Source organism: Uranotaenia lowii, chromosome 2 (genome assembly GCF_029784155.1).
Source record: "Uranotaenia lowii strain MFRU-FL chromosome 2, ASM2978415v1, whole genome shotgun sequence".
Classification (NCBI taxonomy): Eukaryota; Metazoa; Arthropoda; class Insecta; order Diptera; family Culicidae; genus Uranotaenia; species Uranotaenia lowii.
In genome coordinates this window covers 174,282,946-174,307,696 of record NC_073692.1, presented here as the reverse complement: position 1 = coordinate 174,307,696, position 24,751 = coordinate 174,282,946, and the positions used below count along the sequence as shown (strand labels likewise).

General features: G+C 33.4%; 1 protein-coding gene across 1 annotated transcript in view; it reads left to right on the top strand.

The window, feature by feature from the left end:
• Window positions 1–2,485: 2,485 nt before the first annotated feature.
• LOC129744503 (thrombospondin type-1 domain-containing protein 4) overlaps window positions 2,486–24,751 on the top strand; it is a 308,628-nt gene continuing 286,362 nt past the window's right edge. Inside the window, exons 1-2 of the mRNA XM_055737056.1 lie at window positions 2,486–2,578; window positions 2,767–2,924. Of these exons, the coding sequence (XP_055593031.1) occupies window positions 2,805–2,924 (120 nt within the window). The 5' untranslated portion in view covers window positions 2,486–2,578; window positions 2,767–2,804. The remainder of the gene's footprint in view (window positions 2,579–2,766; window positions 2,925–24,751) is intronic.

Here is a 24,751-nt window from a genome sequence, read left to right as displayed (position 1 = left end):
TTTTATAAACTGTAGAGTTTAACTTTTTCAGATTATGCATCATCATCATCTTTGAAATATCATTCCTTAATTCAATGAAATGGGTATAGTAAACAAATTCAAAATTTCTGTAGCCGTAGATGTCTTACTTCATCAGTTATCAATGATTGGTTTCGCTTAAAACTGATGCATTTTAAAGTTTATAAACTCCATATCGCCAAAACGCAAGGTGATGGACAAAATTTGAAAAAAGATTCGAGTTCAGAACGCTGAAATCTACCAAATCAATCATTCAATTAGAGGCATAAAAATGCTGTTCCTTAAAGTTGTTAATTAAATTCTTTTTAAAATGATTGAACGAGTTTCATGAAAAAAAATCCTTCTAAAATTTTAAGAAATTAATCTTTTCTTCTTCATAATTTGATTTAATTTTCAAAAAAAATTTAATGAATTCTATAGAAAAACTATTTAAATTTTACGAAATTTTCGTGTTCTAAAACCATAATCTACAGCTTTCGAAACTAAATTTTGAAAAAGAAAAACATAGTTTCCATCTCCTGTCCTTTTCAGGACCCAGTATTGCAATTGATTGCGACAAAATATTCAGATCTTCAAATTTTAAACTTCGATTGAAAATTTTTAAAAGTTTATCTAATTTTCATTATATTAAATAATGATCATGATTTTCAATTTATCTTATCTATAATTGATTTGATTCGAAGTACCAACTTTAAAGTAAAATTTAAATGCGCAATTTTAACTTTATTTGTATTATCTTTGTGGTTTGAATATTTACAACAAAACATGGAATTCATTATTTTTGTTTTATCAGTTTCTTATTGATCATTACCCAATCTGTAATTTGTTAGTATAACTGAACATTTTGTATTTTAAAGATATTTAAAAAGTTATTATTTTGAACTTCAGAACTTTTTTTGCCTTTTGTTTGAATTACTAAATTAATTTTAATATAGAAAAGGGTTTTATCTTTGGCTTTGATCAAAATTAAATATTTTCTTCTTTTCGTCAAATAAAAAACAATTATCTACTCTTGAAGTTCAAAATGTTTTTCTCCTAATCAAGATTCACATTGCTAATCGGGATAATTTTTTTTTTTCCCAAATTAAAGATACCTACTACAGTGGATTTTTAAATCAATACTTCCATTAAAAATGAAGAAAAGAAATGTGAAATAAGATGAATTTTAAAAAACAATCATTATTATTTAAAAAAAAAAATACCATGGGTAATTTTTAACGTGATCTTACAATTATTGAAAATTCGAATTTAATATATTTTGAGCTTGTGTGATAGTTATAAGTAAGAAAATAGTTGAAAATTAATTTACCTATTTCTTGTGTATTTTTGGTATTGTTATTATTTTCGGCTGAATTTGAATTTCGAAAACCCCCCCATGGACGAGTCCTTCGCACGGGCCTGGCTGGTCGTGTGAAAATTTGGATCAAAGTTAGCTTAATTAGGAGGAATTTTGAACCGTATTTTGATAGCTTGATAGGTGTTGAAATTTTAGGCTTGAGGGCGGGACAATTCATGGGAGCATTTAATCAACATGCCCAAAAATCTAAGTATCTCGATCATGGTACCTTCTATAGCTCCAATATTTTGATCTTTCTCACTTAAAGTGTCACATTTCCATATATATATAATAGAAATAATATTTAGAACATTCACTTTTCTGCTTATTTCGCCTGATCTCTTATCAACTTTTTTTTCGTTTAGCGAAAACCTCTTTAAATAAATAAAATAAACAATTTGACGAGACAAAGATAGTAAAAAATTTTTATTTTAAATAAATAATATTTGAGACAAGGTCAAAATTTCTTAAAGATATTGTAAGACATAAAACAACTTTAATTAAGATTTTATAGAAATTTTCCTTTCACCTCATATCTATCTCTTTGAACAGCGACTTAGTATCATTTTTTTCCAAATGTCGAATGACAGCCATAGCAGAAGCATAGGGCGAAAAAAAACCTCCGAACAAAATGAAAGTGTACGTTAACCGATCAAAATGTGCCAACCTGGTGAGAAGTGGTTTTCGTGAGATGCAAATTAGATTTTTCCCGGAGCGCTTCTTCGCTTTCCGCCGCCGAAACTGACAAGTTAGGGAATTGGGTTTAAGAAGGATTAGGACGCCACACACACACACATTTTGGGTGTTGAGATGTTGAGTTGAGAGCTTGGTTTGGAGAGAAAAGCGAGACTTCCAAATGATGATCCCTCGTTTGCTAATCTTACTTAAGTTATACACAGCTAAGCTGAATTTTCATTAGATAATTGGTTACTTTTTCTTTTTTTTGCAGGTATATCAACGGGAAAAAGAGTTCGAAAGCTGCCGTCGAAAGCTATGATTGTATTGGCATCGTCAAACGATACCATCTTTGCAATGAACAAGTAAGTTGTATACCAAAATTAGAAATTTGAAATAACTCCTAAATTGTAGCATTTAAATATTTGTTGTTGTTTAAACTTTAGGATTGCCCAGATCCAACGGTGGATTTCAGGGAGCAGCAGTGTACCACTTTCAACAACCAGACATTCCAGGAGAAGCGCTACATCTGGGAAGCTTTTATCAAAGGTAATTTCCAATTCGGAGAAAAGATAAAACCACACACGTCGGTTGGAATCACTTTTCTCATACATATAACTGAACATGTGTGTGGGAGTATGTCGGTACCAGAACGTGTGATTAAGTATTTTCGTCTATCTACGTTTTCTAATCCACGGAATCGTTTTACCCATCTTTCGGTACCATTTTCTCTCCAGACGATGCCGAATGTGAACTGAACTGTAAGCCAATTGGCATGCGGTACTTTGCCACGCTAAACAAAACCGTCATCGATGGAACGCCTTGCACGAAACCAACGGAGTACTTCCGGCGGAACAACAGTGGCCGCGGAATCTGTGTCGAGGGAATCTGTAAGGTAAGTACCTCAGCCTTTTGGGGAAGCGTTCTGTTGAAACAGCAGAAGGTATGGCGTGGAGTATCGCGTTGCTGTTTTGAGAAAAAAAAATTGGGATAGATTTTTGTCGATCCCGAGAGAAAGGAAAATTCCTTCAGTCCCCTGGGGTAGACTATTCTCGGAAAAGCCAAAAAGTTGGAAGTATATATAAGCGTTAAAATGTCGCTAACGGAATAAAGGCACATATAAATATGTTCTATTACCTACTGAGTTTAAATATTCAGGAACTTTCGGAACATAAAAATTCATGACGTTAGCTTTCATTGTCTGAAATTTTTATGAATACTTAGAAGCCTACAAGGTAAAACAAATGACAATGGATTAATCCAAGAGCCTTCTGAATTGTTTAACCGATAGAGAGCCAACAATGCCATCTGTCGCATTTTCAATCAAACTGATCGTTGCTATTAGCTATTAGCAACTTGCTAACAGATAGTGGAACAATAACAAGTCAGATGTTTGGGTTAGTCGTATTGGAATAATGTATATAGAGTTAACAAAATATAAGAATCTTGAAATAAAAATTTAAATCATTATAGGCATAAAGGGCTAATTAATTAGATTAGAAGCACTCAGATTCTTCAATTCAAATTAATAAGTTTATTACATAAACGCAAAGGATAAGCTATCTTTTTTACAATATGCCTACAAAAAGGCATATTATTAGTTTTTCGAGTACAACAAAACAGTAAGGGAGAGTGAGGATACTTGATCCCTGGGGATACTTGATTCCTTTGCTATATCTCGAAACAGGAATGTCTTACAAATATCAAATGTTTTAGAAAAATGTGTAAAATAGAACAAAACAACAATGCTGTTACCTCAACAAATTTTAAAAACTTTATTTTTCGAGTTATTGAACTTTTTTGAAATTTTTTACAAAATGTGATTTGAAGATCTTTTTTTATCACTTTAAAATGTTTCTCACAATTACAAAAATTACAAAGAAAATATTTATTCCAATACGTCAATCGTTAGAGTGTTATTTGAATTTCAATATGCCATATTTTCAAAGCAATCGGACACTCTAAGTTTTTTTAAGAAGAAGTTTTCCATAATGTATGCTATGGGTATAATTGATCCCTAGAGTCCAAAATGAAATAATTTTATCCTGAATGGATCGTGATCATTGGTTATCATGAAATTACGAATATTTGTCCAATAAATAATGTTTGTTCATATTATCTGTTAAAAAGACTTAACAGGAACTCCAGTTAAGTCACTGGAGTTCCTGAGGGGACTCACTGGAGTTCCTGAGGGGACTCACTGGAGTTCCTGAGGGGACTCACTGGAGTTCCTGAGGGGACTCACTGGAGTTCCTGAGGGGACTCACTGGAGTTCCTGAGGGGACTCACTGGAGTTCCTGAGGGGACTCACTGGAGTTCCTGAGGGGACTCACTGGAGTTCCTGAGGGGACTCACTGGAGTTCCTGAGGGGACTCACTGGAGTTCCTGAGGGGACTCCCTGGAGTTCCTGAGGGGACTCACTGGAGTTCCTGAGGGGACTCACTGGAGTTCCTGAGGGGACTCACTGGAGTTCCTGAGGGGACTCACTGGAGTTCCTGAGGGGACTCACTGGAGTTCCTGAGGGGACTCACTGGAGTTCCTGAGGGGACTCACTGGAGTTCCTGAGGGGACTCACTGGAGTTCCTGAGGGGACTCACTGGAGTTCCTGAGGGGACTCACTGGAGTTCCTGAGGGGACTCACTGGAGTTCCTGAGGGGACTCACTGGAGTTCCTGAGGGGACTCACTGGAGTTCCTGAGGGGACTCACTGGAGTTCCTGAGGGGACTCACTGGAGTTCCTGAGGGGACTCACTGGAGTTCCTGAGGGGACTCACTGGAGTTCCTGAGGGGACTCACTGGAGTTCCTGAGGGGACTCACTGGAGTTCCTGAGGGGACTCACTGGAGTTCCAGAGGGTACTCACTGGAGTTCCTGAGGGGACTCACTGGATCCCAGTAAGCGCGTCCTCTCAGAAATCGACAGAGCATGCAAAAAATTGAGAGTTGAGTCACCGAACTTGGAATAAAACGGTTAACTTCGACGACACTCCAAGAACGCAAATATTTTCATTCGGTTTGTCCTGCCGAGATACCTAGAGGCAACAAATACGAATGCGTACATGCGAAATCAGTTTGAATCGTACATTCGCACGGTGTGGTCGCATTTTGTCCCCGTGTCCCGTGTGTGCTTTCAATCGTAGCTGTCGACTTCTCAGGCAGGCGAACACGCGTCTCGGAGGGAAACATACAAACACGATTTGGATTGTGTTCGTGTGTTTCTCTGGAGGGCGTGTCTTAGCTTAATTCGTGACACTCACCCAAGGCACGCGTATGGTGTGTTCCTCTCTAACGATGTGATGATGCAAAATCGCCAGAGAGATCGTTACGATCCCTCTGGCGATTTGAGTTACCTCTCTGCCGATTCAAATTTACCGGGATGGAGTTCCAGTGGGGACTCACTTGAGTTCCAGTGGGGACTCATAGGACGTATTTAAATTTTTTTCTTGATATATTCATTATTTCCAACTCGTAAAAATGATTTTTAAGAAAAAATAAAAAATCGTTAAATGAAGGGCTAAGAATTGGAACAAACTTTTGCTCATATTGTGGCGCGTCTGGTGGATTGATTTGTGAATTTTTGACGCCCACGTGTCGGAAATTTTATCAGCTTCCCGTAGGTATTTATGACATTCCGCATATCGACTGTACTTTGCAAACAATCAACATGGAAACCGAAGAAGGTGAAAAAATCTGCACAGTTTTTTGGAAAATCCACTGTGGTCTGCATCTAGGATGGCTAAACAACTGAAATTGCCCGAAAATACCATATGGTGCGTTATCAAACGGCATAAGGAATCATTGGAAGCCAATCGCCGAAGTGGAATTGTCGACCGGAAACTGCGTGGTAAGATTTTGAAGACGATTAAGAGGAACTCCAATAGTACTGTGAAGAGCATTCGACTCCGGTAAGGAATCAAGTCGTATCGAGCTAGAAAACATTCAAATCGGACCATAAAACAGAAAAGTGTGGCTAAAATCCGTGCTCAGAAGCTATACGACCAGGTGCTAACCAAGTTCGACAGATGTCTTCAGATGGACGATGAAACCTATGTCAAGGCTGACTTCGGACAAATCCCAGGTCAAAAATTTGGCTTGACAACGGCTCGAGGGGATGTTCCAGCCAAATTTCAAATTGTTTTTGTGGACCAATTTGCACGAAAATTTATGATTTGGCAGGGCATTTGCAACTAAAGCAAAAAACGAAAGTTTCCGTTACGAATAAGACAATGGCGTCGGAACTATACCGAAAAAGTGTCTCCAAAAATGAATTTCGCCGTTCATTTGATCCCACGACCATCCCGTGATGTTTTGGCCATATTTAGCAAGCTGTCATTACAGCAAAAACGTCAAAGAATGGTATTCAGAGAAACCTTAACCCACCCAACTGCCCCCAGTTCCGCCTTATTGAGAAATACTGGGCAATCTTGAAAAGGAGGCTCAAGGCAAAGGGAAAGGTTGTCAAAGACATAAATCAGATGAAGACCTGGTGAAATAATATAGCAAAAACGATGGACGAAGAAGGTGTGCGCCGCCTAATGAGCCGTGTTTCAGGAAAATGGATGAAGAAAATGCTACATTTGTACGAAAAAATATCTGGAATCCAATAATAAATAACTGAAATACAGGCAATTGTTTTTTTTTTCAATTCTAAAGGAAGCAAGCTTTACAAGGTGTTCAATAAGTTTTTTATACAATTGAACACAAACACATACAGGGTCTCAACGAAACTTGATATTTCCTCGAGGAGATTTTTTTAAAAATAAAATATACCGAGCACCAGTTATTTTTGCGGGTTGTCGCATATGCAAGTGCCGCTTTGCATAATCACAGTTACTCGATCATAAAAACAATAAAAATGATCAACGAACTCTGTGTGCTAAAAATTTTGTGAAAATTTTCCGGGATCAGCGGTTTCCTTTAATTTGCTGTGCTTGTTTAATCAATCTGAAAAATGCAATTATGATGTCCCAAATTGCTCGTAAGTGTTACCAATATCTTCCAATATTTTTCAATTATTGATGGTCAACCTCTGCGCAACTTCACGCGTAAAACGGGCAGTCAGTTATGTTAACCGCTCACATCACTGAGCTGAAGTGCAATCCAAAGATTAAACATTGGTGCAATTGAATGTTATTGGATGAGACAGCAGGGGGCGCTCTTTAAAAGCCATCCCACACACAGACCCACAATCGGACAATAAAATCCCATTTGATTTTCCAATAATTTAGTGTGGTTAATTGAATATAAATCCCATGATCGGTATCGTGTGTATATATCTGTCATTCATTCGGTCAGCCATTCATTCATTCATTCATTCCATTGATTCCGCACTGAGCTCTCTGGCAGCTGGGATCGGGAGTAATTGGTAGAGCCGATATTAATTGCAACCCATCAGCATCATCATCTGCAACGGATTTTTTGTTGTTAATACTGCCATCCACCGTTTGATGTGTGGGTGGGTTTATGCGTTTGTAAAGGGTTCAGAGTACCTACAAATTGCCGCTGGATTTTGCCAAGTCGGCACTTGCTTTTGTATTAATTCAGTCCGGGTTTTTATGTTTAATCCAATTAGGGCTGATGGTAACCGTAGTTCTCTGATCCAGCAACTTTCAATAGTTCCTGATAACCGTTTTTTTATGCTGCTGGAAACCAAAACTGCATTCGCGGAGCATCGCGCGAGTTAGCGAAAGTGAGAAAAAAACGCAAATAATAAAACCTTGTTACGCCTTGTGCCACTCTCAAAGACATCCGCATCATTGCCCTGGAATTAATAAAAGCGAAACCGATAGTAATTTATTTATTGGTGCAAAAGCAATCATTCGATTTTTAATTGAAGAAAACGAGATCATTGAATGTATTTTTTTTTATTTCTGCACCATTTTATATGAAGAAAAACAGCATTCAGTATCTAGATTTTCTTTATTTTCACTGAAGCTTCTAATTTTGAAAAGACACACTACACAGTCAAACCCTTTATTTTTTCAAAATATCTTTTCAATAAGGATTTAAAAAATGGGGTTAATGGTAGGTTTTTAATTATGATTAAGCATTAGGAAATATATTTTAGACACTTAGTTTATATAAGATACTAGCTGATCTAGTTTGCTTTGCGACCCCTTCAAAATTTAATTTAGTTTGTTAGCTTGCTTTTGATTTTGAAAAAAATATTTAAATTACAACATTATTCGGAAGAAACCTATTTCAAATTAAAGCTGATCTTCTGTTTTTATGTCTTGAGTTTCAATGTAACTTGAAGTTTTAAAGGTTAAAGGAGCCACCGTTTAAAAAAATACCAAGGATCATCAATTAATTGATTAATTAATTTAATTGATATATGGTACAAAAAAGTTTGTTTTTGGTTTCGTAGGATTTTGCATTCATATTTCGTGCTCTGACATTTTTGCAGAACTTTAATAATAACAATGATAACAAGTTTGAACACCTGTGTTAAAAGAAATTAAAATTTGGCTGTCCCATATAAATACTTTGAACGTAAAATGTGACGGTAAAAACTTTGTTCATATTTGTGAAAGCGGGCTTCCATACAAAATAAAAAAAAGGACAGAATTCGAACAAGTTTCAAGAGATTATGTTTGAAAGCTGAAACACATTAGAATTAAACAAAGTGAGATGATTTTTTGAAATGGCCCAGAAGTTTTGATAAATTAAAATGTTGCCATTCAGTGCAACTTTTCAACACTGTTTTTTTTTAATGCTCAAAACTATACAATCAATTAACGAAAATTTAAAACACAAAAATAAACACACATATAAAAAAAACACCACCCTGAACACAACACAGAACAAGCTGACATTTAGAAACAACAAAAACAAAAGGTGAAAAGTGAATTTATCCGAGAAACACTTTACACAGTAAGTCAATCACTATACATTATTGTCATAAAACACGTGTTAATTCGGAAAATTAAAAAAAAAACAGATAAATAGACATCAAGAAAAGAAGAAAACAAGAAAACGACACTTTTCAGGTAAACATCTCACAACAAATATTTTATAATCGGCCAAAAATTAATTGAAAAATACATTTTTTAGTCCCTGAAGAAGTTCCAAAACGGATTGAAACGTTGGATACATAAAACAAAAATCGTTTTTGCTCTAAAATAGACTGCAAGCCGGAATTTCCCAAGAAAAACACAAAAATCAGTCGATCCCCAAATATTAAAAAACATTATGCTTGCAAATGAAAGTCCACGACCTACTAGATCTGAAATTTTCATTCATTGGCATGGTCGTCCACATCCGGTTATTGGTTGAGATGTGCTTCTTGTAGTTCTTTTAAACGATTTTCCAAAGTTTACAAAAAAAATTATATGCTATTCGTTAGAACTTCAATTTATCAGCATTCGACCTAATAATTGTATCTGAATTTACGACTTGTGCTGGAAAAATCCACATTTTGTTACTTGTTGCATAAATAACTATTATGGGAAATACGGTGGTGTTTTTGTCGGTAGTGCGTTCCGTCTCGCGTTCTCATAACTACTTTTATTACTTTAAACTTTTTTCATTGGAACGGATAAAGTGAAGTAAAGCATAATTAAATATAATTTTACGGCTATATCTGTTAATTTTTATGTTCTCTTAGTGATAACATTGCAAGATTTTGATGTTTATAGATGGATAGAAAAAGATTTGAAAAAAAACTATAGGTGTTAAAAATGAGCGGGTAGAAATTTCTAAGAAGCATTTTCATCACATACTAAACATTTGGTCAGCACGGAGCAACTATTTTGAAATTTTAGAATAGGACAGGGTTGATTCTTACACAATATAATAATTGGTCTTGCGTGGTTTGCACCGCAAAACTTGCAGTGCGATTGAACAGAACGAACAAAAACAAACAAATTGTGTTGTAAAAATTTATTCTTGCGTCCAAAACGAAATTTTTTGAGCAAGATTTACAAAAATAATCAAGAGAGGTTTTTTAAAAGCCCAAAGGTCGATTAAGAAAATGCTGATGAATTATGATGGAATTTTTTTCATTTCTTTTTATTAATGTTGAATACCTCCTGGGTTTTGGCCAAATTTGCCCGGATATTGCCCGAATTTTGGCAGGCAATTTTTAAATCAAGTTTTCCAGGTTTTTAGATAAAATAGCTCAGATTTGTCTGGCCGGAGTACGTGCTGGAAAAATTCTGGCAACCTTTATCTTGACGCATAAAGCACCAATTTCAATAAGTTTTGGTTTTGTTAGAATTATATTTTACATTTTTGCTGTCAAAAATGTTTTAAAAGAAAAAAAATGAGGGTGTTGCATATATTTAGAGGTGAAAAATACTACAGAAAATTCTACAAGCTGGAATCATGGAAAATTATTTGAGAAGGATGAAATTTTGAAATTATCAGAACAAATATTTGCCAGCATATGGAAACGAGATAGAAAAGGTGAATCATTCTAGGCCAGATTGATGACTGAATTATAAAAATATTGATTTAAAAAATTAACAATTTTCCAACAAATATTTTAACACCAACATTGTCTGGATAGGATGATACAATATAATACAATGTAAAGTTTGAAGGTGATATCATTCAGCCAATTTGTCATACAGGGTAGAGAATTTTACCGTATCAATAAATGTTAAAAAAATATATCATTTGCTCAATTTTTTTTCAATTGTCTATGAGAATCAAAAACTTTTAAAAACTATCTCACGAAGTAAGACACTATGTCATCAACGTTTCGTTATTGTTAAATTATAAATTGAAAGTATAGTAAACTCCAGTATACATGCAAATTCACCATTGAACATTAGTTTTAATATCCATGCAACTAACCTGGAGGAGCTTTGAAGCCTTAACTTAAATTCAATCAAAAAATTCATATATAAGGAGTGTATTCGAAAAAAATACAACACTTTGTTTCAAAAATAACTTTCAAATTGATGGACTTTTCACTGAAGCTGCCTAGTAATATAATGTTTACATGTGCAAATTTTTGTGACGTTATGTCAAATGGTTTTTGAGATAGCATCCAATGAAGAAGCTCAGCGGCTTTTATTTTTGGGTGCCACGTGCGCCATCTATAATCCGTACTATGAGCCACTATTTTTCAAAATCAAGGATTTTTTTCATTACTTTTTTTTATTTCCTGAAGTTTGACTTTTAAAGCTAGTCAAAACTTTTAATTTCATCGAAGTTATGACAATTTTGGCAGCTTGTCCTCCTTCTACACAAAAACATCATTTTTGACTTTTAATCACTTTACATTTGATTTCGAGTAATTGCCCCATTCCAGATCCAACCAAAACGTAGTCTCAAGTTGTTCGAATCTATGGAAGTGTTATTTAGGGGAAAAGTCTCATTTGGAGGCCACTTTCTTTGTAGATTAGGCCATTCATTTTGTCAATAGTTATGTAAAACTAACTGATTTGCAGCTTTCACAGATCGTCAACCAACTCAAGTGATAGACATAAATTTTTTCGCTTTTTTCTCTTTGTCAGACTTGTAAACGAAAATTTTCTTACTGGAAAACAGCCAGGTGGTCGCGAAATAGTTCGATTTGATGTCCTTCACGTAATTTTTCAAAACATCTCCCCGCTATCGGTTTCAATATTTTGCGCACGATTAGATCACCGTATTTTGTTTATTTTCACGATGGGCAGCTTTTTTTTCTTCCAGAAATGAAGTCAGACGTGTATATTAGTTAGCTAGATAAACTATTGAAAAAAAAAAATATCACTTCCCCAATCGGAGCTTTTGATTTATGCTTGGTAAAACCTCTAATATTCCCTACCTTCATGAAATCCATCATATTCACTCTATGAACAGTGAAAATTAGAATGAATTAGCACACTTTTATTTAGATTCTCTCAGTCTCCTTAAACGAATTACCATATAAGTTTTAGTCGAATAGTTGATTTCCAGCTGTTTTTAGTCTTTCACTGGGACTTTCATGAATTTTTCGTAATCCTTCTCAAAACAAATTATTCAATGACCTTCTGTATTGGACGATATCTCAAAAATCACTCATATCTTCACAAAGATTGGCACATTACACTGCTAGGTCGCTTCATTGAAAATTTCATAAATTTTCATTCACGCATGTAGAAGTTTTTAACAAAATAAAGTTTTATTTTCGAATACACTCCTTCATAGAAAAATTTCCAATTCGTAAGTATTGTGCTAAAAACATATTTTTGCAATGATAGGAAAAATAGCAAAAATTGAATAATATGTCACTGACTTAATTTTTTCAACTTTTTTCGTATGATCTTTAATAAAAAAATATGCTTTTTAATCATTTTTGCCAAATTTTTTTATTTTTAACCACAGTGCCGCGGGTCTTTGGCTAAGACTTCATCATTTTAAATTTCTAAAAGCAGGTTAATACAATGAATTTGATAAAAAAAAAAAAGTTTTCCGTTCGAAAACTTAGTATAAAATTAAAAAACGACAAAGAATCTTCAAAACCAAACAATTCAAATAAAAAAACGCTACGTTGAGAATCGTTATGTTCTGTTGCACAAAACTCATCATTTAGAACTTCCGTTTCGCAAACTGTTGACAGTAGCAAAATCTTCGGCAAAGAAATTGCATATTTTGAAACAAAAGATAGTTATCTAAAAATTTGAATTTATGAATAACCTGTAGTCTAGCTAACCAACTTCTAAAGATAGTGAAAAATATTTTTCAAAAAATTCAAACTTAAGCCAAAATAACAACAATAAGAAAAACACACAATAAATAAGGTAATTTATTTCTAAACAATTTTCTTATTCAGCATACACACAAAAAATAATAAATTTTACTGAATAAATAAATCAAAATTTTCAAAACAAATCAGAATGAATGTTTCAAATCAATGCTATTTCCAGTAATTCATTCATTCATCAAAATGATGTTCCTTATTCTGAACTTTAAATATCCTTGAAAATGAATTCTAAATAGTCATGTTTTAAAATTTGGAATCCATATTTCCGAAACACCAGAAAAAGAATGAAAATCAAAATTTCAAATAAAGCTTCAGACACAAGAATCAATGCACAGAAATAGAGTACATAAAATATATCACCAGATTTAAAAAAAATCTGAATTCTGAATTCTCAAATAAATGTTTGATTAGATTTAAAATTAAGCATGATTAAATATTGTTAGAAAATTGACAACGATTTACTATTCATTTTATTTTACATTTCTTTTCTTCATTTTCTTTGAAGCATTGATTAAAAAATTCCACTCTACTATCTTGAAATCGAAAAAAATACAAACACGATTTGAAATGTGGATTCTAGATTCGGAAAAAAAACAGTTTGAACTTAAAAGAATTTATTCAATAGTTGATAATTGATTTTTGTTTATAAAAATAAGTAAATAGGTACTTAAAAACTGACATGAACAAAGTCAAAGATAAATCCCTTTTCTATGTTTAAATTCTTCCATTTACTAAAATAAATAGGTAAAAAAAATCTAAACATCAAAATAATAACTTAATATATTTATAATACAACACGTTCAATTAAACTGATTAATTATAGATAGGGAAATGATCGATAAGAAATTGATGAAAAAAGTATATAATGAATTCCAAGTTTTGGTGTAAATATTGAAAGCAAAAAGTTTATACAAATTTTATACACATTGAGCATTAAAATTTAATTATAAAGTTGCTACTTCAAATAACTTTCGAACTTTCAAATGATAAATAAAAAATCTTGATTGATTAATAAAATTATTTAATGAAAAAAAAATTAAAGAAATGAAATTTATAAAAAAAAAATAAATACTCAATTAATTAAAAAATGCTCGTAGATTTAAGCTTTAAGGAAAAAAAATATAAATTAATAAATAAGTTCACAAATTTGCAATCGAAGGTTATGAAGTTTAGAATTTCAAGTTCTAAATATGTTCTCGCTTTCATTTGAATTATTGGGTCCTGGAAAGGACAGAAGGTGGAAACTATATTACTATATATTACGAATTTAGTTTCAAAGTCTTCCAAGAGAAAAATGTTTTCAGAACACAACAATTTAGAATTGAAAAAACAAAAACAAACTTATAAAAAATATTTCATAAAGTTTACATAATTTTTTTTTAATATTCGGCAAATGTATTTGAACATTAAAACAAAATATGAAAATGAAAAGTTTTTTTATAAATGATAAGTTTTTTAACATTTTAGAAGTTTTTTTTTAAATAACTCGTCCAACCATTTTAAAAACTTATTAATAGAATTTAACTGACACATCAAAGGTGCAGCATTTAAGTATCTATTATTGGATGGATGAACTCGTTTGGTTTGTAAAATTTTGTCAATAACCTTGTATTTAGTGATATGGAGTTTGTAAGCTTTAAAATGTATCAGTTCTAGGTGGAATCAATCTTGATAACTGGTGAAAAAACAAATCAATGGTAAAAAAAACACCTGATTCTGAATTTGTTTATTATTCATTTAATTCAATTAGGTAATAATATTTTAAAAATGATGATGCATGATCTAAAAAAGTTGAATTCTACAGTTTTGATTAATTTGGAAAGATATCACTACAAGTATTACTGACATTACTGTAGGATAAATATGTAGAATAATATTGAGTACCACTGAATAATAGAAAAAGTTCGTTTAGAGTAAACTATGCTTGATAATGAGTATTCTTGGCAAAACATGTAAATATCGTTTGTAGAGATTTTGGAAAAGCAACCGAAACGAAAAACGATATAAACCGTTTTCAGTCAGTCTATTAGCGAATTTTGGCAGTAACTGATGCGAGTGTTTGAATCTAGTGGATTGACCGGAAGACTCCTACTAAAAATACGACAATTACTAAAAAAAAAATTTAGAAAAAAAAATTGAATTCATTTAACAACCTGTAAAACGATTAGTTTTTTGCTTTAAAAATATCTAAAACTCAATTTGATTTAAAGCTTCATTCATCGCTTTCGAATGTTATTTCACAGATAAAGTTATATTAAGCATCTAGAAGAACAAAAAACATAAAATAAAATTGAGACTGAAATTGTTTTCTTGGAGAATATTTCATATCAGCACGATCACGATGTTTTGTAAATCAAAATTTTTAGTAGTAAAGTGGAGGATACTAGGTTTTAGATTTTATTTTGGTAAATCTGAAGACCATCATCGCTTCCAACTTGTTAATGTATAAAATTAGACTTCGATAAAGTAATTTTGATGTTAAAATGGTTGGTTTCAAACTCTGAATTTGTTTCGTTACACTTCTTATAAAAAAAAAACCCATTATAAAGACGAGGTAGTGTTTTTGAATGCCAAGCTTAGAGTTCCAATATAAAATGTTGATTCAATTACAAATCGATATTTTCAATAAAAATAAGTAAAAGTTTGAATACGGCATGTATGTAATTACGTGAACTAAAAAAGTCTCAAGTCTAGGGTGAGGGTCGCACGGCCTTGAGTAGAGTGTTAAAATCTCCATTATCAATTTTTCTCGGGATTCCGAGAATTTCCGGGAAAAGGATAGTCAGATTTCCCGATTCCCAGAAACGGTGGAATTGCTGGGAAATGGCAACTTTATGCAAACTCTTATGCAAACAATGAACTTTCAATCTTCCAATATGCTATTCAGTGTTCGGCACAAAAAAGCTAATCCACTAATCGCTAGTTAGTCCGATAACTTTTTGTTAGCGGTTTAATTTTGCCGCTAAATTTTGATTGAGCCAGCGAATTCAAAAGTTCCGCAATTTTTTGGTCGCTTAATGAAGAACGCTAACTTCCATTTACTTGTTTCTAATTCACAAATTATTACTGATAGAAGTAGACTTTTTGTCATTTGACAAGTAAAGGAGACATCGGGCATCATTCTTACACCAAAATGTGCTCCAAGTGAAAATGGTTACCGTAATCCGGGGTAATATTGATCACTTTTTTCAATATTTTTCGATTATTTTTTCTGTTAAGGGGAATGTGGCATGGTTCATATTTTTAAAACCAATACTGGACTCCTATGAATGTAAAACATGGTTGCAGAAACTTATTAGACTATTTTAAATTTGATTTAAAAATCGATTTTTTCTTTGTTCAGAATTTGGTGCTTTGGGGTAATATTGATCAGTCTCCATTTTGACGGTTTTAACGAAATTTCTTGATCATAAAGGATACAAAACACCTTCATAATGGTTTACAAACTCTAATTTATCAATTTTACTTTGCTTTTTAACGTTTTCTTCTAAAAACATTTATAATCGAAAAAAGAACAATGATGCTGCATACATTAAGGGGCAAAAATTATAACCATTGCTAAATAGTTTCAGCTTCAAAATATAAATGAAATTTTACCTTCACACATTCCCCTTGGCCCTTCCATTATTTCGATTTTCATTTTTTCTTCAAAGTTAACCATTTGATAGGGTTCCTATCCATTTGTGCAATACGGGCTTACTCTATGAAAATGTCCTTATTTTTTAAATATCACAAATTTATCGTTAAATGACTATAAAAGTAGCACTCTAACTGTACATATACAAAGAAAAAGTTGTTTTATCACATTCAACAACCCGTTTGCTTCTAAATGCTTTTTGATGTCATCAGAGAACTGTTTGTTTGCGAGCCCTGGAAATAATATATATTTTAAGATTTTGTAATTACATTTTCTGAATCAGAAAAAAATTTCAAATACAAACCAAATTTGTCATATTTGATACTCAATTTATAGGCTTTCAAACGTTGAAAACAGTTTTCAAAAATTCAAATTAAAGACTGAGTTATTGATGATTATGTGGAAAAATTTATTGATGGTCAAATTTACCCCGGTGATCAATGTTACCTCGTTTTACGGTACTTCGAATGATCTCAGGGCTGAAGTGCCTCATACAGATTTCTTCTTACTAAAATACTTCTTTTCTCAATATTCTCAGACAAACAATTCAATAAATATTGTTAAACAGTATTAAACAATTTTAAACATCATTTATATAATTCAAAGCTAGAAGGTAAATTTTAAGTTACTGTTTTTTTGCTTGCAAAATACAGTAAACGGCCTACTTGATCAATATTTTACATGACTTTAGCATGGTCGTCCACATGCGGTGATTTGTTTTTAGGTTATTCGATGGATTTTCAAAAGCTTTTCCAAATTTCTAAGTTTTTTTTAGATCTCACATTCCTATCTCACACGGCAAGTCTCGAATAACAAATGCTGGAAAATCCGCTTTTTACCACTTGTTTTGAGTGGATGAGATATTTACTTTTCACAAAGCAGTTTTTACAAGTATTTCAAATCAGGTAAAATAAATATAAGATAGTATCACCATAGAATGAATTTGCATTTTCATTTCATTTAGTTTTTAGATACACGTTTGGCAATGCTCCTATCATGAGAATTTTGCATTAGTATTTTGAAAGTTTGAAAAAAAGTAAAACCTGGTTAAAGATTTTTCAACAGACTGGGCATAATAAACAATCTGCACTATGTTTGTAAAGTATTTGAGCAAACGAATTGAGATGCAACCATAAAGCTTAGTTCTTTTAGAAATGGGACATTTTCATTTGCTAATAGCTCGTTAACTAGTTATTGGATATTAAAAACTTTGACAGCATTTTGTTGCCTGTAAAAAATACTATTCGACCTATTTTTTTCAAAATTTAAACTTTACGCGTTTTTGAGATATGTACGATGCAAGAGAAAAAGAAAAAAATTATTTTGCACAGTTTCCTTTAAAATACGTCATTATCAAATTGATAGCTGAAAAAACCGTTGATTATTCAAAGAATTACTGAGTTTTTGTGGTGGATAAGTATGCAAACACTGTAAATAATGTCCACAAAGTTCAAATCAAGCATTGGAGTGAAGCACATGATCGGCAACAACGGTTAAGGGTCATCAAGGAAGTCAAGTCTCATACCAGCATTTTTAATTTTTAATAAACGAAAAACTAAGGGTAGATCGCTGAAATGTCCAAAACAATTTTCTCCGATAAGCTGAAAGTGTTGCCTAGTGATGACTCATTGAAATCCAACCTCAAACATATATTTTTTGATAGTTCCAAAGCGCTTAAGCTGTAAAACCGGTACCGGAAAAAAAACGTACAAAAATGTGGTCAAAAATAATCAAATTTGTTCATTTCGGAACAACTGTATCCACTAAAATGCTTCCAGTTTCCAGTTTCCAGAGAAGTATTGGACCAAAAAGTATCAAAAATTGAAGAAGGAGGGTGAAGCCACCTGAAATATAGATTTTACGAAGTATAAGTTGGAGAAACTGATCAATACCATGACTGAAAAAAGTGTGCGCCGGCCAATGGGAGATACCAAGAATAAAGTAGAAATTTCTTTAACCAAAAACGGTAAATATTTTTTTTCAAATTTTTCCATAAAAGATCATAACATTACCTTATTTTTCTTCAAAGAAAGTATTTCGTTTAAACGAATGGTTTTTTAGATACAGGCATTCGTAACTGTCCCATTTCTAAAAGAACTAAGCTTTAATCCATGCTGTTGCCATCCTGTTTACGTTATTGTTTATCAACAGTTAGCTATTAGCGATTAGCGCTTTAAGCTTGAAGCGATAACTTTTTCCGCTCATTTAGCGGTTTGAATTAGCGATCGCTAAATTTGAATGAGTTAGCGATTTAATTAGCGCCGCTAATTTTTCAATTAGCGATGCCGAACACTGATGGTATTATTTTTGCGCTTAAAAGCAACTTTTATGAAGAATAATAAGCAACTTCAATAGAATTCGCATCACCTTTAAAAATGAGCTGCTTTTTCAATGATGTACAGATATCTTGAATCAAACCTAATGTTCCGAATTCGTCTTTATACTTCTTCGTACCTGCAAATTATCACATTTTCAAAGGTAATGGGTAGTATTAAAGAAACATGAAATAATAATAATAATAATAACATTCCTTTTATCAAATTTGATTTATCTCCTGCATATCCTTCATCACATGTCTACACAACGTGGCCGGCGCCGTTTTTGATGTTAGTAGAGAAAGCATCAGTTTTGTACAATGAGAATGAATTGCTAATCCCAAGCATCATTCTTTTGAGCTTTGAACAAACTTAGTGTTCTCGGTCAATCACGGATTAGCAGCCATTGGCGAATTGGAATTCGTACTACTGAGACACACCTACGGTCATGAATTCTAAATTGTTTGATTTCCATAAAATAGTGCAGAAAGGAATCAACGTCATTGTTATGAGATGATACATTAAGAATTTCCAACAAGCATTTCGGGTTCAATTATTCGAGGTGGATGTGAGTAGTCTATCAAGCTAAGCTAAACTCTTCTAATAAAATCATTTTGGCTTCTGTTTATATACCGTTATTGCGTTCTATTAATTCGTGAACTTTTATGTTTGCTTTTTTTGTCAATTTAAAAATGACGATGCCTTTTCCTAAGCTAGCAAAACTTAATTACTTCTGGGTCGCTTAGGAGAAAAATTGATAACGGACTATCTGACAGCGTGCTCGTTGCAATGCGCCCGAGCACAATGCAACCAGCATAACATCAATCGGATTCCGATTCGATATTTCCAGTACAACTCCAACTAGTATTATATCAACCCAAAAGCGACCTCTGGTTGTTTCTAGCAGCTTTCGACTATCAATGGGATGCTAAGCTTGTTCAAAAGCAACGATCGATTGGATCGAATCGTATTCAACCGAATATAAATCGTTATTTCTTTTTTCGATGTTTCTACCATAGCGCCTGAAAGGAATGGGGAGCATGAAGATCTCATATGTACATACATGCTTTCGAAAAAAACCACCTTTGATTTGATGTATGCCGTTTGTACGATTTAGTCGCTCCCCCAAAAATAACACGTACCCCGTATAAATAAATAAATGCCCCTCCGGGCCAAACAAAATCGTTTTTTCCTATCTCTCTTGCTGTACTCGTTTCGCGCTTTTTCTTATCATCGATGCACGTGTTCCTCGCACTTGGACGGTTTACTTTTCTGATTTCCCAATTTAACATTATTTGCCAGCCATGCATCGGCTGAGGGCGGAAAAATTATCGATCGTGTGCGTACTTGAACTTGACGATGCCCCTCCGGGACCGCTGACTGTTTGCCGAACTGTTTTTGAGTGTTTGCGTTCTATGTTTTTCGTTTTGATTTTTTTCCGTTTTATTATTTTATGTTGCCACGTTTTGGTTGTCTTTCGGGTGCGCATATCCATCAAATTGAGGAACGTTTAGCGGAGCACATATGGAATTTTTATTGTCAGCTATTACGCGTGCGAAACTGTTTTCGAGCTCTGGGATGAAACAGATGGACAACATTCGCGGTCACGGTTAGAATTGATGCAACAGGAATCAAAGGATAACAAAAAATACAATGTTTTTGAAATTTTTTTTTATATGTCTCAATTTTTTTCCGATACGGATACAACATATCTTATGCAGAAAACCGATTGAAGCTGGTAATGTGTCATAAATAACACAAACAAAAAAAGAAAATCGATTTCAACATAAAGATCGTTTTTTATGCCTCAAAGTTTAAAATATTCCACATTTCTAAAGAAATTTCAAAAATTCAGAATTTAAGATTGGTTTGTCAATAAGTTTTTCCTTCATCAAATTTTCAGCATTAGAGGCTCTCTAGATGAATGTTTCGAGAATCGTAATTGTTTCTTATGACTTAAGGGGGGAGTAGGGTCTAACGGGTAAAAAAAACACCATTTTCACAAATTTTTTTTAGAGTTATCGTTCAATCAAATGTATTCAAATTTTTTGCATTATACAATGCATTGTTAAATGAACATTCAGTAATTTTTTCGTAGAAAAATATTGAAAAATGTGCCGGTGACGGAGCACTTTCGAGGATGCCTTTTAGAAAACAGGATTTGCGGTGGACAAGTGGATACTGTATCTCAGCACAGAATCTTCTGAAGTCAAAAAATCAGAGCAAAATATTTTTAATAGATGTTTTTCTGGACCCCAATGATTTCATTTAACTTAAAAAAAAATTTTATTAAACTTTTGTGGCTGTTTGAAGTAAAACTACGATTTTTCACGGAAAAATTCGCCATTTTTCATCTGTAAAATCTCCCCAAAGTAAAAAAAATAAGAAAATCGTTGGGTTTTGATATTTTATATGTAGAAAAAATGTTCCAAATTTGAAAAGAATCGGTGCAGTAGTTTTCAAATGACGATGTCCACTGACTTTAAAAATGTGCTTTCGAGAAAACGCGTTTGAAGTTTCTGCTTCTCTCTCTCTTGCAGTATTAGATAAGAGGAGATAAAGGCCTATAATTTCTACAGTTTTGCTTCGATTGACTTGGAAATTTGACTCAACATTCTTGAAATGTTTTACAATAAGAAAATAAAAAAAAAAATCGATTTTTTGAAAGTGTTAGACCCTACTCCCCCCTTAAACAAAAACCCTCCAATGCAAATATCACAGTAGAAATCGAAGATTTGTACTAGGAATGTGAGAATAACAATTTGACAATTTATGCAAACATAGAAAATGGAAAATTCTCATCATTTTTAGGATTTGAGGGGCAAAACGACGACCTTAATATATATGGTATAAAGTGTGGTTAAAAGTGCTAAATTACTATAATTAACACGATTGAAATAGGAGAAATGGATCAGGTTGATCAAGGAAAATGATTGTTCTACTTTGTATCAGCTTAGACTTATTTTTTTCTTTTTCTAAGAACGGGTAAAAACATTGAATTTGATAAAAATGTTTTTTGGTTCGAAAACATAATTTGAGAGTGAAAAATTACAAGAATTTATAAAACCAATCAATTCCAATAAAGAAAAGCTACGAAATGAATCTGAATGTTCTGTTTCCCAACACTTATCATATAGAACATCCGTTTCGCAAACTGTTGACACTAGCAAAATCTTCGTCAAAGGGATGATATATTTTGAAACAAAATAATAGTTGTGTGACATGTATAAATGTGTGAGTGAGTTCAACCGCGTGTTCTCTCTAAACTAGCCGCCAGTAGCTCATTCAGGACGCGGCAGTCAGACAGATATCGCGAAGATTGGTTTAGCTGTTCAGTGTTTAGCGGTGGGTGATTTCTGGCGGATATCCATCCTACACATTTGGCGACCGTTACTCGACCATTTTTTGTGCAAAAGTTTCCAGCGCATTTGAAATAAAACCTGCAGGAGAAATCACCCACCAGCGACATTTTACAAAAAACAAAAGTTTCAAGAGTCTTTGATATGCTTTAGTGGTGTAGTGAGATTCATTGTCCAGTGTTGCTAACTATGCCGATTGAATTGAAAATGTTCAGAACAAAAGTGACTGCTGTGTAGTTAGTTAGAAAAGTGATTTAAAAAATATGGTTTGCGAAAAACGAAAATTAGAAGCGTGTTGAAACGATCAAATATTTGGAAAAATGAAACTAAGAATTATGAATTGCGATGAACAGAAGGACTGCGAGTTGGGAGGGCCGCGATGAAAAGTTTTAGACTGCGAGTTGGGAGGACCGCAATGGAATGTTATAGATTGCGTGTTGGGAGGACCGCAACAGAAAATAGGAAGATTGCGAGTTGGGAGGACCGCAAAAGCAAATAGGCAGATTGCGAGTTGAGAGGACCGCAAAAGCAAAAAGAAAGATTGTGAGTTGGGAGAACCGCAATAGAAAATAGGAAGATTGCGAGTTGGGAGGACCGCCAAAGCAAACAGAAAGATTGCGAGTTGGGAGGACAGCAATGGAAAATAAAAGGTTGCGAGTTAGGAGGACCGTAATGGAAAGTAAAAGGTTGCGAGTTGGGAGGACCGCAATGGAAAGTAAAAGGTTGCGAGTTGGGAGGACCGCAATGAAAAGTAAAAGGTTGCGAGTTGGGAGGACCGAAATGGATTGTTAGAGAGTGCGAGTTGGGAAAACCGCAAATAAACAAAAATTGCGAGTTGGAAGAACCACACTGAAAAAAATAAAGATTGCGAGTTAGGAGGACCGCAATGAAAAATTGAAGAAGATTAGTTGGGATGACTGCAATGAATAAGCAAAAGTAACGAATCAATAGGACCGTAACAAATAAGAACGATTAGAAGTTTAGAGAACTTCAGTGAATGGAATAGATTGTGAATGAAAAAAAAGACTGTAAATAGTTAACATGATTGCAAGTTAGAAGCACTGCAATAAATGGAAAGGATTGCAAGTTGAAAAAAAAATGCTATTGCGTGTTGAGGAGACCGCAACTGCAACTGAAAATTTCGTGTTCAGATGACTACAACTGAGGTCAAAATATAGCGCGTCTGGAAAATCGCTATGGAAACAAAAGAAGCCAAACTGATTGAACTGATAGAAAATGTGCTTAAACATTTTTGAAAAAAAAAAAACATCTTTAAACAGTCGTAGCAGAGGACACCTTAACTGGTAAGGCAGGCACTAATAAGTAAATGCGATAAATTTTAAAGCTAGTCGAGATTCGGTAGAACATGTGTTCGAAATGTCAAAGCAGACGTGAAACAAATTTATATCAAAGCTTCCAAATCCAAGTCTAGTGTATTAATCGTTTGAATATCAGACAGAAAAGTCAACTTGGGTAAAAAAATGGAAAATGAAGTGTGAACAGAAGATGCCCGATTGTTAACAATTAACTTTAAAAAAAAAAAAAAACAAAACAAAACAGAAAACTAAAGCGTTGGAAGTTGTTTAAAAGATTGAAATATATGGAAGGTTGCTTACGGGACATAACTTATCAAAAGAATGGTAAAGTTGATTATTTAAAGGCTAGATTGTGTAAAGAGATTATAGAGAAAACCTGCTTTGAAGAATATTGTGTTTGAATGCTTTGAAATATCCAGTTTGAATGAAAACAGTTATGTATGTCTTGGTAACCTAAAAAAAAAAAATGAAAATGACTTACATTTTGATTACTAAAAAAATGAAGGTACCTAAAATTTTCAAAGAAACTGGCAAGCCTGGCACAACAAATTAAAACCTAGTAGCTTTCATAGTTGTAGGTTTTGTTGTCGTGGTATGGGTGTCAATAATCCAATTGTCCATTCCAAGAAGTAAGATTGATGCGACGCAGTAGAAGGAGGAACAAGAGAGGACCATTATGTGCACAGAAACAACACCATGAACAACTTATGACTGTCGTGGTGCAATTCTGATTCCTGTAATGCTAGAGTTAAGAAACGAAGAAATATCAAGATAGGTATTGCGGTTACTGGGAAAATTTCTAATCGCGCGACGGTAGCCTTCCGTGCGGTAGGCTAGCCGGAGCAGTAAACACAGTTAAAAAATTCACTCTTACTCACTAATTTCATTAAAAAGTAAAGAAGTAAATTCTTGAATCAATCTTCAAATCATTATTTTGCAAGAGAGGACAAAACATGAAGTCATCGGAATGAAATATTATTATTCTTAGTATTCATTGAGATTGAAATAATTACGAGCGTTAAAATCCCAGACAAAACAAAAAACAATCTGTACATTATTGAAAACACATTTTTCCATAGCCTGAGAATTTACGAATTTGGCATGACGAAGATTTTTGGTGCGATAAATCCGTCTTTGATACTTTATATGGTGGTCGAATTCAATTATGTTGTCGTTAAAATATAACAAATCGTATATGAGAAGTTAAAAAAGGAGTTGTGTACGGTGAATAATCTATTATAGGAAATAATACCATTCGCATCGCAAAAAATTAGACTGCGCACTGATAACTGCTAAATTTGTGCGATCTGTCAAATCAGTATAAAATCTGAGGCCGATGACATAGTGAGTGCGATGCGATGCGAATCAGCGGAAAATTTACGGACGCAGCCTACGCGAACTCGAGCGGCGGAACAAATTGACA